Raw genomic sequence first — 18,726 nt, forward strand, 5'->3', positions numbered from 1 at the left:
TTCACCTCTCAACCCGCCAAACGCGAGCAGCCCGTTGGCCGCCGGGAGGGATGACGTCGCTTCCGCCCGCGGAGCGCGAATGACGTGGCCGCGAGATAAGGGGAGGGCGGGGCCGGGGCAGGAGGCGGGGCTGGGAACGGCTCGGGGCGGGAGCGCCCCGCGGGAGGGGCGGGGCCGCGCCCCCTGGCGGCCGCTGATGGCGATGGCCCTGCGGTGCCGGGGGCGGGGCCGGGGCGGGAGCTGGCTCCAGCCGCACTCTGCCCAACCTCCCCGCTGTTTTAGGGACCTGTCTGCGTACCCTCCGTCTGCCCTTCCCAGCCTTGCTATCCCTGGCGCCCGCAGCGCCTCGTTCACGCTGGTGTGTGAAGCAGAAGTGGGGGGAGGAAGCATCTGAACGCCACAGAAGCAGCCGGGCCTCGGGGGTGTCTTTCCTGAAATGCAGGTTTCACCCTCAGAGCGCGCTGCGAACGCTCACCGGGCGGTTCCGCAGAGCGAGCTCGGGAGTCGGGGGTAGCGCAGCCCCCGACCCGCGCCGAGACTGCGCGGCCTCGGGCTGCGCACCCCGCTCTGCACTCTCCCGCAAAAGCCGCGGCTCGCAGGCTTTTGCTGCCTTGGCTTATAAGGGCCTACGGGGCCGAAGCTGGAAACACCGTTGCAGGTGAAAGATGAAGTGAGAGCTAGTGCCAGCCCGATGCTGTCAGACAGATCGGAGGACAGAGACGGCACGGAGATATTTAAAGCAGTCTGTTAAAAGAATCTGCCAATATAAAACGGAATGAAGAATTTTGTATTGCAAAAATATTTCTCTTACTCAGGTGATAACTACTTTCCTGGCTTCTAATACAGACCAGCATTAGCCAGCAAAAATAACACAGTCAAACTGCAAGGAAGGCTTGTGCTGTTTCAGAAATATCTAAATTTTTAGGTACCAAGAATTTGTGTGACTGACCATAGAATCATTAAGGCTGGAAAAGACCTGAAAGATCATCTCCCACTGTTAACCCAGTACTGCCAAGTCCTCTTCTTAACCATTTTGTTAAGTGCCATATCCACATCTTTTGAACACATCCAAGGTGGTGATTCCACCACTTCCCTGGGAAGTCTGTGCCAATGCTTGACAAGGCTTTCCGTGAAAAAAAATTCTCATAATAACTAATTTAAACCTCCCTGTTGCAGCTTGAGGCCATCTGCTCTGGTCCTTTCACTTGTTTCCTGAGACTGACCCCAATCTTGCTACTACCTCCTTTCAGGGAGTTGTGAGAGTGATCAGGTCCCCCTGGAGCCTCCTACACGCTAAAGAACCACAGCTCTCTCAGCTGTTCCTCATAGCCTTTAGGCCCTTCACCAGCTCCATTTCCCTTCTCTGGGCAGGCTCCAGCACCTCAATGTCTTTCTTGTAGTGAGGGGCCCAAAAGTGAGCACAGCGTTCAAAGTGTGGCCTCACCAGTGCTGAGTACAGAGGCACTCACTGCCCTGGTCCTGCTGGCCACACCATTACTGACACAGACCAGATGCCATCGGCCTTCTTGGCCACCTGGGCACACACTGGCTCATACCCAGTCAGCTGTTGACCAGAAACTCCAGCTCCTTTTCTGCTTGGCATGTTTCCAGCCCCTCTGCCCCAGCCTGTAATGCTGGGGGGTTGTTGTGACCCCAGGGCAGGGCATGCCACTTGGCCTTGTTCAATCTCACACAGCTGGCCTTAGCCCATTGATCCAACCTGTGCAGACCCCTCTGCAGAGTCTGATGATAAGGAAACATAAAGAAAAATGAGTTCTGGTGTCTCTATTCCAATTGCATAGCTTAATGTGTTGGGGGACCTAAGAAACGCATGTATCAATCACACTTGCATAAGAGACATATAACCAAATAGCTGCACTCTGACACCTGACAAATCAGCCTCCGTGAAGATGAGTGATTACTCAGTTACTGAATGCTAATGGGATATAAAAAATAATAGAAACTTTGCCTTGAAAAGTAATTTGCTGATGTAATTACTCATCAGTTATCACCTGAGATCACAAACTAACAAGTGATTGTTTGCAAGTCACTGGTTTTAGTGGTCTCACTAATCCAGTTTTGTTTAGTTTTCAAGCTCTTTGGGAACTGCTTGATAAAATTTGTACATATAACAGAGTTAATGCATTAATTATATAGCATTTAGTCATTTTTTGTGTGTATGTGCACAAGTCTGGAAAGTTCTGGCTAGTGAAGGGGGAAACTTGCAGTCTGTACTTGCACATTAAGTATACCTAACTTAAAAGTATACACATGGTATCTTGAGCTATATTATAGCAAATTAGCTATTCAGATACCAAAATAAACTCTTACAAAACCTTCACCTCACTTCATCTTATCCTAATATTTGCCAGGATCTATTTCCTGAGAATCTGCCTTCTTTTGTTTACAACAGAATCAGATCAACTTGACCCCAGTGTTTTCATTCCTCACTATTAACTTCAGGACTACTATTAAATCTCATTAATAGGACACTCATTCTTCTGTTTATTTCACTTGCTGTGATGAAGATAAGCCTTCTGTGTTTTGCCTGCAGCTCAGCTAATTTAGTCTAACATCATTTAAAATAGTTTAAAATAAACAAAAAAGGGGAAAGTTTCAGGAAAACTGAAATGAATTTCTCAAAAGCAAGAATTTCTGAACAATCTCAAAAAATTGCTCACATCAGTGTAACTCTCCATGTCAGCCTGCAGATCCATGAGTTTAAATGTGTTGAATGCCAGACTCCTAGTAATAGTGTCCTGTGGTATTGCAAAATTTTATTTGTGGGGGTTTTATGCAACTATAAGAAATGTTCTACTATAAAAAGGTTCATACAGAGTTACAGATTGCTTTTCTAACAGATAGTAATTGTATTCTTGCTTCCCTCAAACTACATAGTATGAATGGTATAGAAAAACAAAATTTTTTTTTCACAATATTTAGTTCACAATGACAGCCTTCTGTAGCCCTTCTGTCACTGGCTATTATTTCTTGTAGTAGAAATAGAGCAGGAAAAGTTAATGACAGGTGAGAAGACTGCTTGTCAGTAGAGACACTGGTAGCAGTGGGCAGCTCTAGACAACTTTAAGGTTCACTAAAGATAAACTGTGACATTAATCTAATTCATAATCGTAGTAATCATCATCTGTGTTCACTCCAATGCTGGAGGCCTCATTGGGTTTCATTTTCTTTCTGTCCTCTTTGCCCCTTTCCATAGAAGACAGATTGTCTTCACACTGCTGCAGAATCTTTTTGGAAGACATCCAACTTTCTCCTCGGCTTTGTGCTGGCGCTGCACACTGCCCTCCCCAGACATCTGTCCCTTTGGCCACCAGAGCTCTTCTGGTTCTGAGGAGGTCACAGGTGCAGTTCCAAGGGTTTCCATCTAAATACAGATGACGAAGACGAGGTAAATACTCCAAGACTTTGCGATCCAAGAGAGATATTTTGTTATTCCGTAAATTTAAAACCTGAAGCTGTTTCAAGTCCTTCAGCTCTTGTTCTCCAACATCCTCTATGTCATTTCCTTTTAGATCCAATCTAGCAAGGGTGTCTGGAAGTCTGAACAAAAATAAAACAATAGAAAGGTGTTATGTTCATCATATTGTTTCTGTAAGTGATATTTGGTGGTGGGTATTTGTCCAGGCTCATTTAATGTAGTAAAATAAAGCTATCACTAAAAAATGCAATCTTCTGCAAAAACAGATGTTCATATTGGGTTTGTTTGTTTGTTTTTTGTTTTTATGTTATAGCTGTACTGTGTGTACACCCTTGAAATGTTTTCCCAAATTACTGCATTTCTGACCTGTACTGACTGTTCATGCGACTGAACTGAACAGCGGTCTTGTTCTGTATTATGAAGGAAATCAGCTGTTTAATTGATTGTCAAGTTTAAAAATGCTTTTTGTACTCTTCAATGCCAGTGACCAAACTATAGCACCATGAAGGATCAAAAGTTTAGACAATTGTGGCAGCACTGTTCCTTCAACTACTTTTATATATGATTTGTTTAAAAACATTTTTAGTTGATAAAGAATTAGACTTTTTCCATTTTTTCATTTTCTCCTGCTCCCATAAGACTCAAACATTAATCATCACAGCAGTAATCCATCTGATGATAAGGTGTTAAGAAATCAGCAACAGGGAAAATATAAATGCTTTTAAAACAGTACTTTTGAGACTTAGAACTGGTTACATTTAGAAGAGAAAAAGGTCATACTCTCTGGATATGATACTGGACAGGTCAGTATAATTTCTTATTTTGACATACATTACAAATATATATAAAAATATCTTAATTTCAAAAGTCTTGCTCATTTATGATCTTTTCATTTCTCTCTGATATGGTCTATGACAAGTGCTTAACAGAAAAGCATAGGCATGGAATATCTTTAATAAGATTAATTTGAAAGTAACTTAAAATCACCTTACCGTGGTAGTATGCAAGGTGATGAAATTAAGAGTCAGGGTTACAGATTTTAAGGAAACTTGACTGAACCTCTCAGGGAAATGATAATCATATTACCAAGATCTATTTAGACTAGAACAGCAGTATACTACAACTGGTAAAGTTATGGGATAGTCAGTGACCCTCATTCACTGTTTTTTGTGAAGCCGAGTTTGAACCTCTTAAGCTGAAAGATGGTTTCCAGATTTGTGAAAACCTGACAAGTTCAATGTTACTATTTCAAGACTAGGGCAGTTCTGTATTGTGCTGTTTTTCCTGGGGAGATGAGAACTTCACGTATTGGTATGGTGATTCACTTCACAAAATCTGACCTTACCAAATGCTTATGGCTGCAATAAATCGGTTTTGAAACAACTGCAGACAAATGCCAAATATGACACTGTAATGCCAGAAGGGTACTCTGGGGTAAAACCCTAGTGCCACTGATGTCAAAGGCAGTGGGAAGTCACCCAAGAGGTTTATCCAGACTGATTACAGTCCAAAGTCTGACCAGCATGTCATTAAACCTGTGAAGAGTCTTATTGTACTAAAGTTAGACTTAAACTTTATGGCTATATTGTTTGACTTCAGGCTGTGTTGATCTAGATAAAATAATGCCACTGAGTACATGATGGAGTGCCCTGCAGCCGGAAGAGGAGCTATGGTCACCTGGGAGCTGACCATGGCAGCCACACTGTGATACTGCCACTCTAAGGAATATCATCAGATTCTTCACCACGCCCTGTAGGATTTTATGAAGTACAGGTCTTCTCTAAAAGTCCTGAAAATACTTGGACTTGTGGATTATTTTATTTTCAGAAAAGAAGGGAAAGGAGCTTTCTTTCTCCTCATTTCTGCAAAAAACCTGCTAAGACCATTCACTTTAGCACATCAGTCATATCTTTTAACTTTTACACCTGACAGAGTTCTCAGATAGAAGTCAAAAGTAGTTATTTTTCTGTATATCCATGCATACCTGTTCATCACCAGACAATTAAATTAAGTACATAAGTTTTATTTCTTGTCATTTTTTTCACCTCTTTTATATTTACAGCCCTCCCTGGAAATCTGTATTTACTGTTGGAATGAAAGGTCTCCAATATCTCTTTAAGAGTCGTACTGTTTAAAGACTAGTAGAGAACTCCTTCCTGTTCATTCTCTTGACTACAAAGGTTGTAAAATAAGATGGATTAGACAATACTAAAGTAACTACAAAGCATTAAACATTCCTGTCAAGCTAGACTAAAATCAAATATTTATACACCACTAAATCAGTTTCTGATTATAAAGCTGTTGCCAAATAGATTCAAATGCTAAAGGACATGATACTAAATTAATTTAAATTTTACTGCGTTATTTATTTAGGCTAGTTAAACCTGTCTACAAGCCATAAAAATAAAGTTTAACAGTCCAGTTTTGTTAAAGAAGTTGATGTTAATGGAATTACTTAACTATTTTTATGCCATCTTACTGCACAGCATTTTGTAATAATAAAATCACCACTTTATATCAGAACAGCCTCCATTTGGCTTAATATACCATCTCTGATAATGGCCAGTTCCAACACTGAGATGAATGTAAGAGATCCTCTAAGCAGAGCATTAATGAACACAGTGTGCCCAAGGGATGTTTCTTCTGTGCTCTGTTGACTGGAATTTTTCTTATAGCCTGAAGCTGGAGACTTTATATGCATTCTGAATACCTTGTAATGTGTGAATTTAATGAAGCTGGGAATGCCAATATCACTGAAAAAGTGCATTATTTTTGATCAGATTCAGCTTCCGAAATCTTAATATTTTAATAATAATAAACTTGGTGTGGTTTGGTAGAAACATCAGCTTTAAAATTGCTATCTATCCTTTATATCAAATGCTCAATTATTTTTCTTTTGTGGGGGAAGGTAAATCTAAGTAGCAGTATAACCTTGGTAGTAAGTCTGTTGCATTCTCCTAGCAGGTTTTTCTTATTGGTGTGCTAATTAAATAAAGTGGTCTCACTGGCAGGGAGAGATGCAAAATGAGCAGATTCATTGGGGGCCACAGATGTAATGAAAGCAGCTCTACTCTGAGACTGCTAACAGGAGTGCTAATTAGTGCTAGTTATGGCAATGGGTTTATGGTATGGACAGACTTCTACTGTGACTGGGTCTGAATACCAATTTTTGGCTCTCATTCTCATAATGCAAGGAAGGAGAGATGACACTTTGGAACCAGCTGTCCTGAGATTCACTTGCCTCAGCGGAATAGAACTGAGGAGATTCTGTTCCAGTGCCAGATTGGAAAGCTGCACGCACTGCTGGAGAGCTCCCGCTTCGAACGTGCTGACAGCATTGTTGTCGAGAAACAAGTGCTTCAGGTCTTGGAGTCCTTGAAAATCCTGTGCTGTCACCCTTTGGATCAGGTTATTGCTGCAGTCGAGTTTCTGCAGCCTGCCGGGCAGCCTGAAGGGCACAGTGTGGAGCTTGTTCTTAGAGAGCTCCAGTGTTGTTAAGTTAGGAAGAAGCTGGGCACCATCTATTGATGTCAGCTGATTTTCTGAGAGAAGGAACTCAGACAGATTTTCTAGGTGTTTCACATCTCGAAGTCTCACCATTTTAAGTTGGTTTTTCTCTAATTTTAGTGACAGCAGGGATTTAGGTAGGTCAAGAGGCACTTTTGTCAGAAAGTTACAACTTAAGCTGAGAAAATGTAGACTTTGGAAAGATGCAAAGAAGTTGGTTGGGAAGAAATTCAGTTTATTATCAGCCATGCTCAGGTACTTCAGCCTAGGAAGCCTAAGTGGTGCAGACACAGATTCCATGTTATTGCCATCCAGGATCAGAGTCTGTAAATTGTAAAGGGAAGAAAATGCACTCGGAGGCAGAGTTGCAATCAAGTTGTTCCGAAGATCAAGCACCCTTAGTTTCATCAAACCTGCAAAATCAGATGCATGCAGAGCATTGATGGAGTTATCAGCGAGTCTTAAAATTTCAAGGCCAGATGGGAGAAAGGTGGGTATTTTCTTTAGCTGATTTTTGCAGAGTTCCAGGGACTTCAAGGTGCTCAGAGCTTTAAAAGTGTTGTTTTCTATTGATTCTATGCCACTGCATGATAGGACCAGCTCTTCGAGGACTGACATTCTCCTGAAGTCAGTAAACTTAAAGAGGAAAAAAAAATTAATATGATAGTACATTTATAGATATCCTCACTGCTTACTACTTCTGGATGCTTGGACAATTGCTAGAATATGCTGAAAAACAATATATTTAGAATGATAAACTAAAATAAGTGCTAACAGTAGAGGTATTACTATAGGTACCTGTGATTTGCCAGTATTTATTTACATTTCCAGAATTTTGTGGTTTAAGTCTATGCTGTATTAGGTTTTGAGCAAACACATACATTTGAAGAAGGAATATTCATTTTATTTCCTCCTGGTGGATAGCCTATATAAAATGGAAAGCTAACAACACCAGTGGCAGAAATCTTTGCAGAGAGTGGATGGTTGTTAATGTGCATTGTGTTCAATGGTGCTTGCTAGAGCCCTTTTGAGTTCATAATACAGCCATTTCCATGTATCAACAGTACTGTCACTGCAGCATGCATTCCCCAGAGGGAGTACCCATGGATATCTTTACCTCTTGCTACTGTTTTGGCAGAAAACTAAAATTCTACACTTTTCTCTCTCCCACTACTTTCTTTTAAAATAAAAACCTCACATATTAATATGATCAAACCAAAAGTGACAGATCAGCCTGGCCTGAAAAATCACATCTGTGGAATAGAGTGTTTTCACAGAAACTTAGTTTTTATTAGTTGGTAATAAACAGATGCTTTGCAGCGCTAAATAGTACTTAGATGTTGACTATGACTATTATATAGAGAGGCACACAATTATTTCATTATTTTTCTGCTCTGTTGGAAGGTGCTTGTTTACAAAGCTTGCCATCTTGTGTCTCAAGTTAAGCAGCAAACCTAAGTGAATCTGGCAGCTTTCTCTAAGCTGAGCTAGGAGGAAGTATGCAATGAGGGTGAACCAGGGAGTTCTCCAAGCACACCAGTTGCTAAAACATTGGTTTTCTGAAATTGCCAGATATGCTTCCCATTGACCTCATTGACTGAGTCTTAAAAGATCATTTATATGGGAATCCCCCCAGAAATGCAACATGAGCAGGTGTTCTGCACAGGAGTGGTGGGAAGGAATGTTCTTATTTGTTTTCTCTTCCCATGTCCAAAAACATCTCACTACAGGTCTCAGGCATACCACACCAGTTAGTGATAACAGTAGATTCTTTTTGCTATTTCCCCCAGGGCTTAGTAGCTCCCAGCATATTTTACCCTCAGTGGGGGAAGCTATACAGCCTGTTCTACAGCACAACCCCTCATCCCAGTCAGGAATCTGCATCGAGGGCAGTACAAGTCCTTTTGCAGTACAGGTACTAGGTAGTAATTTTGTTCCATAATCCTGGTTAGATACATTTGACTATCACACTTGTGTAAGTGAAATCAGATCATAAAGGTGACTGTTAAAAGACGTCTTACAGCTTCATTTGTCCAACTCTTGCATATTTTTGGGCTGTATCTCTTCATCTCAGCTACAGACTCTGCATTTTAACTTCTGTTAAAATTAAAGCCAGCACAGCTGTGAAAGACAAGACAGATTTCATTTTGCTGTGGTATCCTTAGCTTTTCTTTCTGATTAACTTTATTCTGTATTGCAAAGCAATTTCTGAATTGCAAATTTTGATGCAATTACTGAGAAAGTATAGATATGGAACCTCTATTGAAGCAGGTTTCTCCATCAATTATATTTAAATTCAATGAGGGAATCTTCCTCTATTAAAAACCTTATATTTTCAACAGTAAACAACAAAGTTGTCCAAATTATGTAATTTTATTTTTCTATAATGCAGTGTTTTGTGTATATATAGCTATATAGCAATATCAGAACTGCTGATGTCCAGTTTTGGTCATGATTAGGTAGGTGATCTTGTACATAGGAATGAGCTGCATTGGTCAAAAGCACAAAAACATAATCCCATGTAATTATAAAACCATTTAATGGAAATTCAAACAATTACAAATCTTTACAATTCAACACATTTTCTCCTATAAAATACAAAAGTAATGTTTTCTGCTTTTCCGCAGTTGATTTCTTTATGTATCTGAGAGGCTTAATTTTCATCTTATTAAGTGACAGAGAGCTACGTGAAGGTCAATATACAGGCATTTGCTCTGTAATGATGTTAGGCTTCTTAATGCATATTTTTATAATTTCTGTTTTCCACCTCTTTGGTATGAATTGCTAAGATACAGCATTGTGACCATGCTGGTTTGAGACTTAAATATTTATCCATGCTTTTATAAACCACCTAGTCTTTCTAATACAAATCAAAACATATTTGAAACCCCACCAGGTCTTTTTTTGCTAGGAAGCAGTGTTTTATTCTCTAACATTCTCTAACTGGATTGCCTGTAAAATGATACTATAATAACTTTATATTTTAAAACATTGATCTCCTAAAAGTGGATCTAATATGCTGTTATTTAATACAAACATTTTAAGGAATTTGATGTTTTAATTACTTTTATTTTTTGGTTTTTGAGTTGTTGTGACTTAGGATATGTTACAAGCAGTTTTTTAAAAACAGTTCCCTATGCTGGAGGCAAGGTAGATGATTTTCTTTTAGCACGTAAAACCCCACTTAATAGTATAGTTAGATATAAACTAAATTTTAAATTAAGAGTAAAAAGGTTATAGTTGATCTTCAAGTCAAGGAGGAAGCAGAAAATACTGAAAAAAAGATGCTAAAAGTAATCTAGTTTTGTTATTATAAAGCCTTTTTATAACAAACCCCAGGTTGTAAAATTACCAAAAGCAAAAGTGCCAGCCACTGTTTTTAATGCTGATCAGCCCTGTCAGAACAAACACAAAATTGACCAGGGTAAAAGAAAAAAAGGATCTACTATTTTTCTTGGGTTTTTTTTTTAACATATAGGATTTAGCATATAAATATATATTCTTTTTAAAATATTATTTCTTCACTATTTTAATAATAATGCAAATTAAGGTGCAGAAATAATTGAAACAATATTTTTTTGTTCTTCTGAGACACCTAATTGCCAAACTATAATATTTGTGAATGCTTACATATAAAAGTCTCTTGGAGGTCAGCTGTGGGAATTCTGGACTTCCATTCAACTTCTTTAGGAAAGTATGTTATTTAATCTATGAGTAGGTAAATAAAGGAATTTTAAAAACCAAACAAATAAAAACACCCAAATCAAATCAGCCAAATGAATAAAAATCCTACACCAAAACCCTAAAATCCTATAAAGTTATTTCAGTGCTTGCAGACATGTACTTTAAAGCAGAGATGTTTCCCTAAGCACTATAATATGTGCCAGTGGAATTGCTCAGCTGTATAAAATTAAGTGTAGGTATTTATGATGTCAAAACCAACCTCAGGAGTATAATTTGTTGCATGGGGAAAAAAAGTAAAAAATATGTCCAAAGACCCAGTATCATCTCAAGGAAACAGCCTACATTAGGACATAGTGTGAAAGGGCTTATTTCCTTTCAGTGCAAAGTCAGTAGTAGCAGTAAGGCAGACTCATAGCCAGTGGAATTAATGTACAAAGTGAAAAACTCTCTTCTTAAATGGTTTCACACACAATTTGTTTTGATGGGTCATAAAACATTTATCCCACTACTTCATTCACTTATATCCAACATTTTAATGTTTTATGGCACCTGTCTTATACTCTAGTCAGAACCTAAGGCCACTTGTAACTGAGGAGTTACTGACAGGTATAGACACCTAGCCTAAGAAACGGAAAATGGCTCATCTTATTTATCTTGGAAAGAAAATAATGGAGAGGAGGAGGGAAGAGTTTGCACAGAAAATGTATTTGCTAATACAGAATTCATTTGACAAACCTTTTGTTTACCCCAAGTACAGCTAAATCACACCAATGTTTGACTCTTGTGGGTGAGTGAGATAAAACAAGAAAACCAGAGATATTAGTAGCAGCTAAAAGAGTAAACTTTCTTAGAGGAAAACTGTACAATCACTATTTGTCAGTGGGCAACAGGCATTCTAGATGCTGCTCTGAGCTGCCTTCCAGCCTACTTCATTTAGTCCTGAGAGCGAAATCAAAGATGCATTTCAGAGCAGTTAAATTCTTTGTAAGAGAAAATGTATCTCATTTGAATTGCAAATTTCTTATTATTTGTAGTAAATTGATACACAGCAAGCATGTGTAATACAGGTGGTTATATTTCCCTTGTGTCTGTCTATACAAGGTGAATTTATTAAATAAAGATATTTATTCCAGGATAGGAAACAAGGAAGCACTATTCCAGAGTGCAGTGCAAGGTGAGCATAAGCGGCTGCCTTTAATAAAGTGAACCAGTGGTGCCTCAAGAAACCCAGAATAAACTTTTTCAATAGCACAAATAGCTGGCAGCTTTGGTTAGAAGCTGCTCTCCTTTATGTGAGTTATTAGATAGGCCTGGGCTTGCTTTTAGAAACATCTCATGCTGTATCTTAGATTCAAACTTACTTCCTCTGTCATTTCTAATAGCAGTTGTACCTGATGCAGCTCAAGAGGAGAAAAAGAGCTTCAATTTCATTCATTACGCAAATTATTCTAATGACATAAACCCTTTCATTTTACTGTGAAAATGTATTATATTGTATGAAAAATAGAAAAAGCTTTTAACAGGTAAAAAATTACTCTGAAAGTCAATGGTTATTTGACCATATATAAAACAAGTCAAGTTATGGCTGCTAGTTGTAAAATACCATTTTTTTTGAGCATGAACTAGTGCTTGGAGACTGCAGGAACATGAAAACACTACAGGAATATATTTACATATCCTTAAAGAGTAAGTAAAAATAAAACCAGATCTGGCAGCAGTTTGTCAGTTTTTAGAGCATGGAATAAGATTCTCTCCTCACTAGATGCCACCACCATCTGGCAAGTCCAACTTTCAATTACAGTGCACTACAAAAAGTACTTTTTCTGGGTTTTCTTACCTGGAGTTGCTTAATTTTGCTGTGGCTGATGTAGAGTCTCCTGGTGGTAAAAGGAATTTCTCTGGGGATCTCTATAGCCCTGTAGCATTGCACTGACTGGGCAGGGTCGCAGCTGCATCTTCTCGGGCAAGTGGTACTTAGAGCACTCTGAAAAGACAAGGCAACTAAAAGGTAAGACAAATACATCTTCCAAAACAGGAACTCTGCAATTGCCTCAGCAACATACAGCTTGAATTAAGCACCAAGGGCCTTTTATACCATGAAATCTGATAAAAGGATATTATGACTGTGTATTTTATCCAGTGAAAAAACAGCAAAAACAATACTGTAATTTGCCTGGGTTAAAATGTTGGCAGGCATTACAAAGAGTGAGAAACTTAAACAGTGATAAGGTTCCTTTACATTTGTAGGTATGTGAAATTAGTGTTATTTATTACCTGACAGCTAATCTGCAAACATCCATATTATCTTCAGTTTCCTAGTTTTGTTAAATGTGACACCATGGAATTAGTGGAGAAAAGATAAAGAGCTGTTTTATAGTGGGGCTGTAAAACCTTTGTATCTTCTGTGACCTGGTATTAGAAACAGTAAAAACACAACTGCAGCCATCACTGAAGCTTTTTCACTCTTCCTCTTGCGTTATTCAGACCACCACCCAAAACCTCAAAACTCAGGCTGCTACTATTTTAGAGCTAAAACATTCTATTAGTTTTCTTAATACCTGTGGTACAGCTGAGTGCTGCTGATTGGACAAAAAAATCACCTCTTCTTGTGTAATTCCCATAAATCAAAATTTAATTATTCTTATATTTGAAAATTATAAATGGGAAATGCTTGAAAGCATTTAGTATAAATCAAGTGGTAGATAATCAATAAGGCCTATTTACTCCATGACAGATGGAGAACAGAAAGATTTCCCCTAGAGTTTTCTCTCTGCTTATTAGTGCTTCTCTGGCATATCTGTTAGCTGTGCCAGCTGGAGATGTAAAGTTTTGAAGGGCATACGGTTTTGGTTGTGATCATTTTCCTTTGCACTCAAGCAGTTTATAACATACAAAGCAGTGTGCTTCTGAAACCTTTGCACCTTATCACATTTATCTGCTTTGCACTATCGCACTTTACCTGCTTGCCTCCATCCTCTCCATCATACCTTGAGAAGCAGGTAATCCTATTCCTTAAATGCAGACTAGGCTAGTTATTTTTCCAAGCAGAAGATAATGTCAAGTTGATTTGACAAATGGATAACAGTCCTTGATGGGAATGCCTATTGGATGCAGCTGGGCTTACGTTGGACAATTGCCATATTCCTTCCTGAAGATCCTTCTGTCTCCTTAATCCTCTATTCTATGAGTGCAGAACTGCAAGCCAGCATCTGCCAAACCAAGCAACAAGAGCAGAAACCTTTTCCAAAAGCAGCCTGTGAAATTGGCGTGTTTAACAAGCTATGCAGAAAAATACTGCCTGACTTATGGCATAGTGATCACTTGAGCAAAAATGAGTGAGTGGGCAGCTTTGGCAGCTGTGCATTAAAAGAAGTGTTTTAATGTATCTCAGTCTAGGGTTTGATACTTGGCTTGTGGCTTTGACTTTCTTTTTTTCCCCTACAAGAGTCAAAGTATTCAGACAAAAGTGTAAATCCTTTCTGCATACTGACAGCTACTTGTGGTATATTTCTTTTATTCCATCTTTCCACTGATTTGGACTTACATTCTGATGCAACTAAGACAGTAATGCTCAGCATCCTATGTAGGAAATTCTCTTGCTTAAAAATGTCATCAAAAACAACTGTTTTCTGCCCCTGGAGGGTCAAAAGAAATGAAGATCCAGCCCTATGGTTTGGTTTTGAGAGCTCTACAGTACTGCAGTCAGTACTGCAAATCCCTGTAAGAATCATAGATTGTATCCTTCCCTATTTTGTAAATTTTAGGTCAGTCAGCTGATGTCAGAATTCCCAGCTGTTGTTACAAGGTAATTGCACCATAGTTAGGTGCAATATTCTTGGTTCTTGGCATTTTTGTGTAATGTCTATATCCTTGGTCTTTTCAAAATAATGAAATGAAACATTATTGGTTTAATAGTTCATTTCCATTATATTTACATCAATGATTTAATCGAGAATTATGTTATCTATCCATTAATTTCTCATATATGTCTGCTTTTGGCAGCTAGGTAATTTAAAGCAACAGCTATAAAAGATGATGCCCTATTAAACCTGTTCTATACAAATTCTCACACCAGAGCTGATGACTTTGCTTTTGCATAAAATTATGACTTGTGGGCATTTTATTCACTTTAGGAGACCTGATGGCAACAGAACAGACAAAGGACTATATGAGCATAAGCTTAGAAGGAAGATGTGGGCTATGCAATAATTAAAAAACAAGCAAACAAAACAAACAAAAACCCAAACAAAAACCTAAAACAAACAAACAAAAAAACCAAACCAAAGTGAACACCCCCCAAAAAAGATTTATAAACATTCCAGAATCTCTGTACTGGATGTAGCGCTGCTGGCCCATGAGTTGCACAACCTCACAGCACACTATTAGAAAGATGAATCATTGTGGCCATTTCCTGCCAGCAATTTTAATGCAAACTCTCCCCAGCTTTTGATGGGGATTCCTGTGCAGGACTAAAGGTGTGATGTAGCACTCCATCACTTCTGTGTCAGAAAGAATGAGCAATAGCATCCAAACCTGCCCATGTGAGAAGTCCCAGGGACATCCTACACTGTGTGTGCTTTAACCAAAGGTAAACACTCCAGATCCAAACCTGCAAAATCCCAAGTCTGTCTCAGATATTGTCTTGTTGGTAGCTAATAAGGACATTGATTAAATATATTGGACAAATTTGGATAAAGCACAAGCTCGATTTGCTGGAAATTAGATCTTTCAGGATTGTTGCTTTTATTTCAAATCTGAAATAGGGCTCATAAAGGACTGTAAAGTTTGGTGGGCTTTTTCCAAATATATCAGTTAGCCAAAGAAAAACATGCTATTTTTGTACAAGCCTTGCCTCACACAATATTTCAACAGTACTAGTGTATGGGCTTTTTCTTTCTTCATCAAAGTCACAGGTTTGACAAAAGCACGCATATTTAGGTCAAGACAGAAGTTTTTAACCTAAGATTTAGAAAAGTACATAAAAGTAAGATGACACTAAAATGGGAAGAATGAACCTGCAAAACTCTTATTATGGCGTGTTTAGAAATGTCTGAAGAAAGCCCATAAACCTGCAGGTGGATCCCTTGTAATGTACCTGATGGCACACACCATGCAAAGGAAGATGCTGTCTTATCACAAAAGACATGGAGAAGCTGAGCTCTTGCAGTTGGGGTGTCCCTTGCCCATAGAAAGGAAAAATTAGAGCAAAAGACCAGCTCAGGGCTTGCACAGGGCACAGATAGGAGCTTGATCCCTGAGGGATGTCACAAGCAGAAGCAGTTTGGCAAGTAGGAACTGCTAAGTGATGGCGTATGCTCTAAAGAATCCTTGGCATATTTAGGTGCCATATGCTATCAAGTGCCTGCCACTGAGTACATGTGAATTTATAATTATTTTTTGCTGGAGTTTTTTAATTTGGATTTGGACCAGTTTTTCATAGGGACAGCAAATGGCATTTGTCTGCTGCAAAGGTTACCTCCAATCAAGGAATTCTCTTCAGAGTGAATCAGGCTGCTAAGGGAAACAATCATAACATGGTTTTTCAAAATGTTATGTGTCTCTTAATCATCTGTTGAAATATCCTGAAATGCTTTACAGAAATGTTTCCTAAACAAAGAGCTTCAAGGGGTTACATTGAATCAAGAAAGTCAGCAAATGGATTCTAGGCCAATTATTAAGACCTAATTAATATACATGTTATAAATTTATAAAAAAATATTTTGTGTTTTAATCCTACAAAGCAGAGATTCACAAAAGCAATCAGAGACCTGTCTGGAAAAAAAAAAAAAAGTATCCTGATTTTCTTAAGCCAAGAATTTTGTGGAACTATTTTCATCCATTTTCATAGTATACGGAGAAGGTGTGTTCTGACTCCAGGCAAGGTCATCTTCATACACTGGAAACAGCTGCTGGATAAGTTAAAGCAGATTTTTCTTCCACGCAGAAAAGGTAGGTTTCCTTTTCTTCCTCCATGCCGGCAATATAGAAGAGATGCAAGTGATAACCCCTTAGGAATTTCTCGCATTTCGCTTGTCCAGGGCACATTTACATTCCAGAAGAACTAGCACGGTGAAACAGATTGAAAGAAATGAAATTTTGTTAAATGGAAATTCACATATTGAGGAGTTTTACTTATTGTCAGTTTTATGAGTGCTAAGGGATTTTAGCCCAGATCAGATGCATCTAGAGCAGGCACCCCACAAAAAACAACCCACCTAGAGGAGGTCAATTTACATAATATCATAAACATATGCCACTAATGATGCTGTAACTGGCCTTCAAAGTATTGTAGGCAATGGCATCCACTTGTTGGAAGAATGTTTTTCATCAATTGAGCCACAGAGAGCTCTGCCCATGAAACGAGAGATTAGGGTATGGTATAATGACAGTTTCCTATTAATGACATTCAAGTAATTCTCAAAAAGGAATGAAAATGGGAGAAGTAAAGAGGGTAGATCTGATGGTCTTTTGTATGTGAACAGTTGTATAAGATCTGTAATCAATGTATGTGAGATCGTGTCTTGTGCAGTACCACCTAAAAGTAAAGTGGCAGGGTAGGATTATCCAGTCAATAAGGGAACCAGAAAATCAATGGAACTTTGCTAGTCCTGTAGGAAGCAAGTTAGTTCTGGCCCTTCCATTTCCTGTGAATATCTTTAGCTTTAAAGCAGCCTGCTCATAACTGAGCATCCAACATAATCAGAATGGAGCTTAAACCGTAAAAATTTTCTGCTGCTCAAACTGCGAGGCACAGGACTCTGAAACAGCAGTTTTCTAAATTAAACACACTTTGTGAATAGAAAGAGGGTTTCATTCTTGCATGCTGTAAAGCTGAACATTTTTGGCATGTCTTTTATTTATTTGTTAAAACAGAACAAAAATTCAGAATGAAAACAGCGAAGCATAAGTGTATACATAGAAATAAGCATGAGACTAAGATCACAGTAGCACTCTAAAAAAGAAAAGCTGGTCTGAGAAGTGAATTGTGAGACCAATACAGAGTGGATATTTAGAATAGTTGTCAGTAAACTGTTGCTCCCATGGACTCACCCATGGACTGTAAAATGCAGCCAACTATGAACTAGCTAGGCCTGCAAGGCAGGAATCACCTAAAATATATAAACCAAAATCTCTGGATTTTGTTAGCAGAAATTTTCTGTAATGACAACTGAAAATGTATGGCCATTCAAGTATCAGTGCAAATGGACAACTCCCTCCTCTCTTTCAGAAGGGAGTGTGCTTTAGACAGGCACATTGTAATCATCTTCTCTAACTCCTCCTTTTCTTGCTTTACCATCTCTGATTTTCTCCCATACTCTGATACTGTTAGATATTACATGTTTTCTCTCCATTTCCCCTTTGGTGCCCCCACTTGTGACTGCACAACCACCATGCAAGATGCTTCAGCACAAACCACACAGAAGGTGGCCTTGACATGTGCAGGCGCTGCAGCCTGGCACGCACAGCTGGGCAGCTGCAAATACAGAGGGTGAACTGACCCTTATGTGCAAACACACATGTTTATATTGTAAATTCTTTGTGCAGAGGCTGGGGCTAACCAAAGGTTTGCATTGTATCTCACACAACACTTTCCCAGTCTAGGCAGGGACACTAGATACCAAATCTACAGCATTGGAGATGTTGATCCAAGTAATTTGTTTTTAAATTTTGATTCAGGTATTACTTTGGATTTTTTTTTTTCTTTTTTGGTCTGAAAATATATCCTCCTCATGCTTAAGGTCATTTATTCTTTAAGCTTGAAGCAAGTTTTCAGATGATTAATTAGGTACTCCAGTAATCAAAGTATGCAGGTTTAAATTTATGAAGGACTGTTTGTACTTAAATGTACTCAATAGCAGTGCAATAAGAAGATCTCATGTTCTCTATACCTTGTCTAAAGTAACTGAAATTATGTACATAAATTATGTGTGGAGGAATTAACTGATGATTAGCTTCATCAGCTATATCACTCCATAGATAAGGTCAAAGGAGCAGATCACAAAGCTTTCAGTGAAATCTCTGACATTAAATGCAGCAAATCCAAATTCTTCTTGACATATAACTTGCTTCAGCTGTATGATTGTTAGAAATATTCC

General features: G+C 38.7%; 1 protein-coding gene across 1 annotated transcript; it reads right to left on the reverse strand.

The window, feature by feature from the left end:
* Positions 1-2,785: 2,785 nt before the first annotated feature.
* On the reverse strand, positions 2,786-12,653 carry LOC128805127 (nephrocan-like). Its single transcript, XM_053973629.1, has 3 exons — positions 12,468-12,653; positions 6,681-7,582; positions 2,786-3,561 (listed from the first exon to the last, which is right to left on the reverse strand). Exons 1-3 carry the CDS (start codon positions 12,651-12,653, stop codon positions 3,114-3,116), a joined length of 1,536 nt encoding a protein of 511 aa, XP_053829604.1. The 3' UTR covers positions 2,786-3,113.
* Positions 12,654-18,726: the final 6,073 nt, after the last annotated feature.

This window comes from Vidua macroura, chromosome 3 (assembly GCF_024509145.1).
Source record: "Vidua macroura isolate BioBank_ID:100142 chromosome 3, ASM2450914v1, whole genome shotgun sequence".
Classification (NCBI taxonomy): Eukaryota; Metazoa; Chordata; class Aves; order Passeriformes; family Viduidae; genus Vidua; species Vidua macroura.

Bases quoted from the DNA above. Each gene is read 5' to 3' on its own strand.
- LOC128805127 (XM_053973629.1), bottom strand. From the start codon at position 12,653: ATGTATTTGTCTTACCTTTTAGTTGCCTTGTCTTTTCAGAGTGCTCTA. The intron at 7,583-12,467 runs GTAAGAAAACCC...TTCCTCTTTAAG, and splicing joins GCAAAATTAAGCAACTCCAG to TTTACTGACTTCAGGAGAAT. The intron at 3,562-6,680 runs GCAAGTGAATCT...ATTTTTGTTCAG, and splicing joins CTCAGTTCTATTCCGCTGAG to ACTTCCAGACACCCTTGCTA.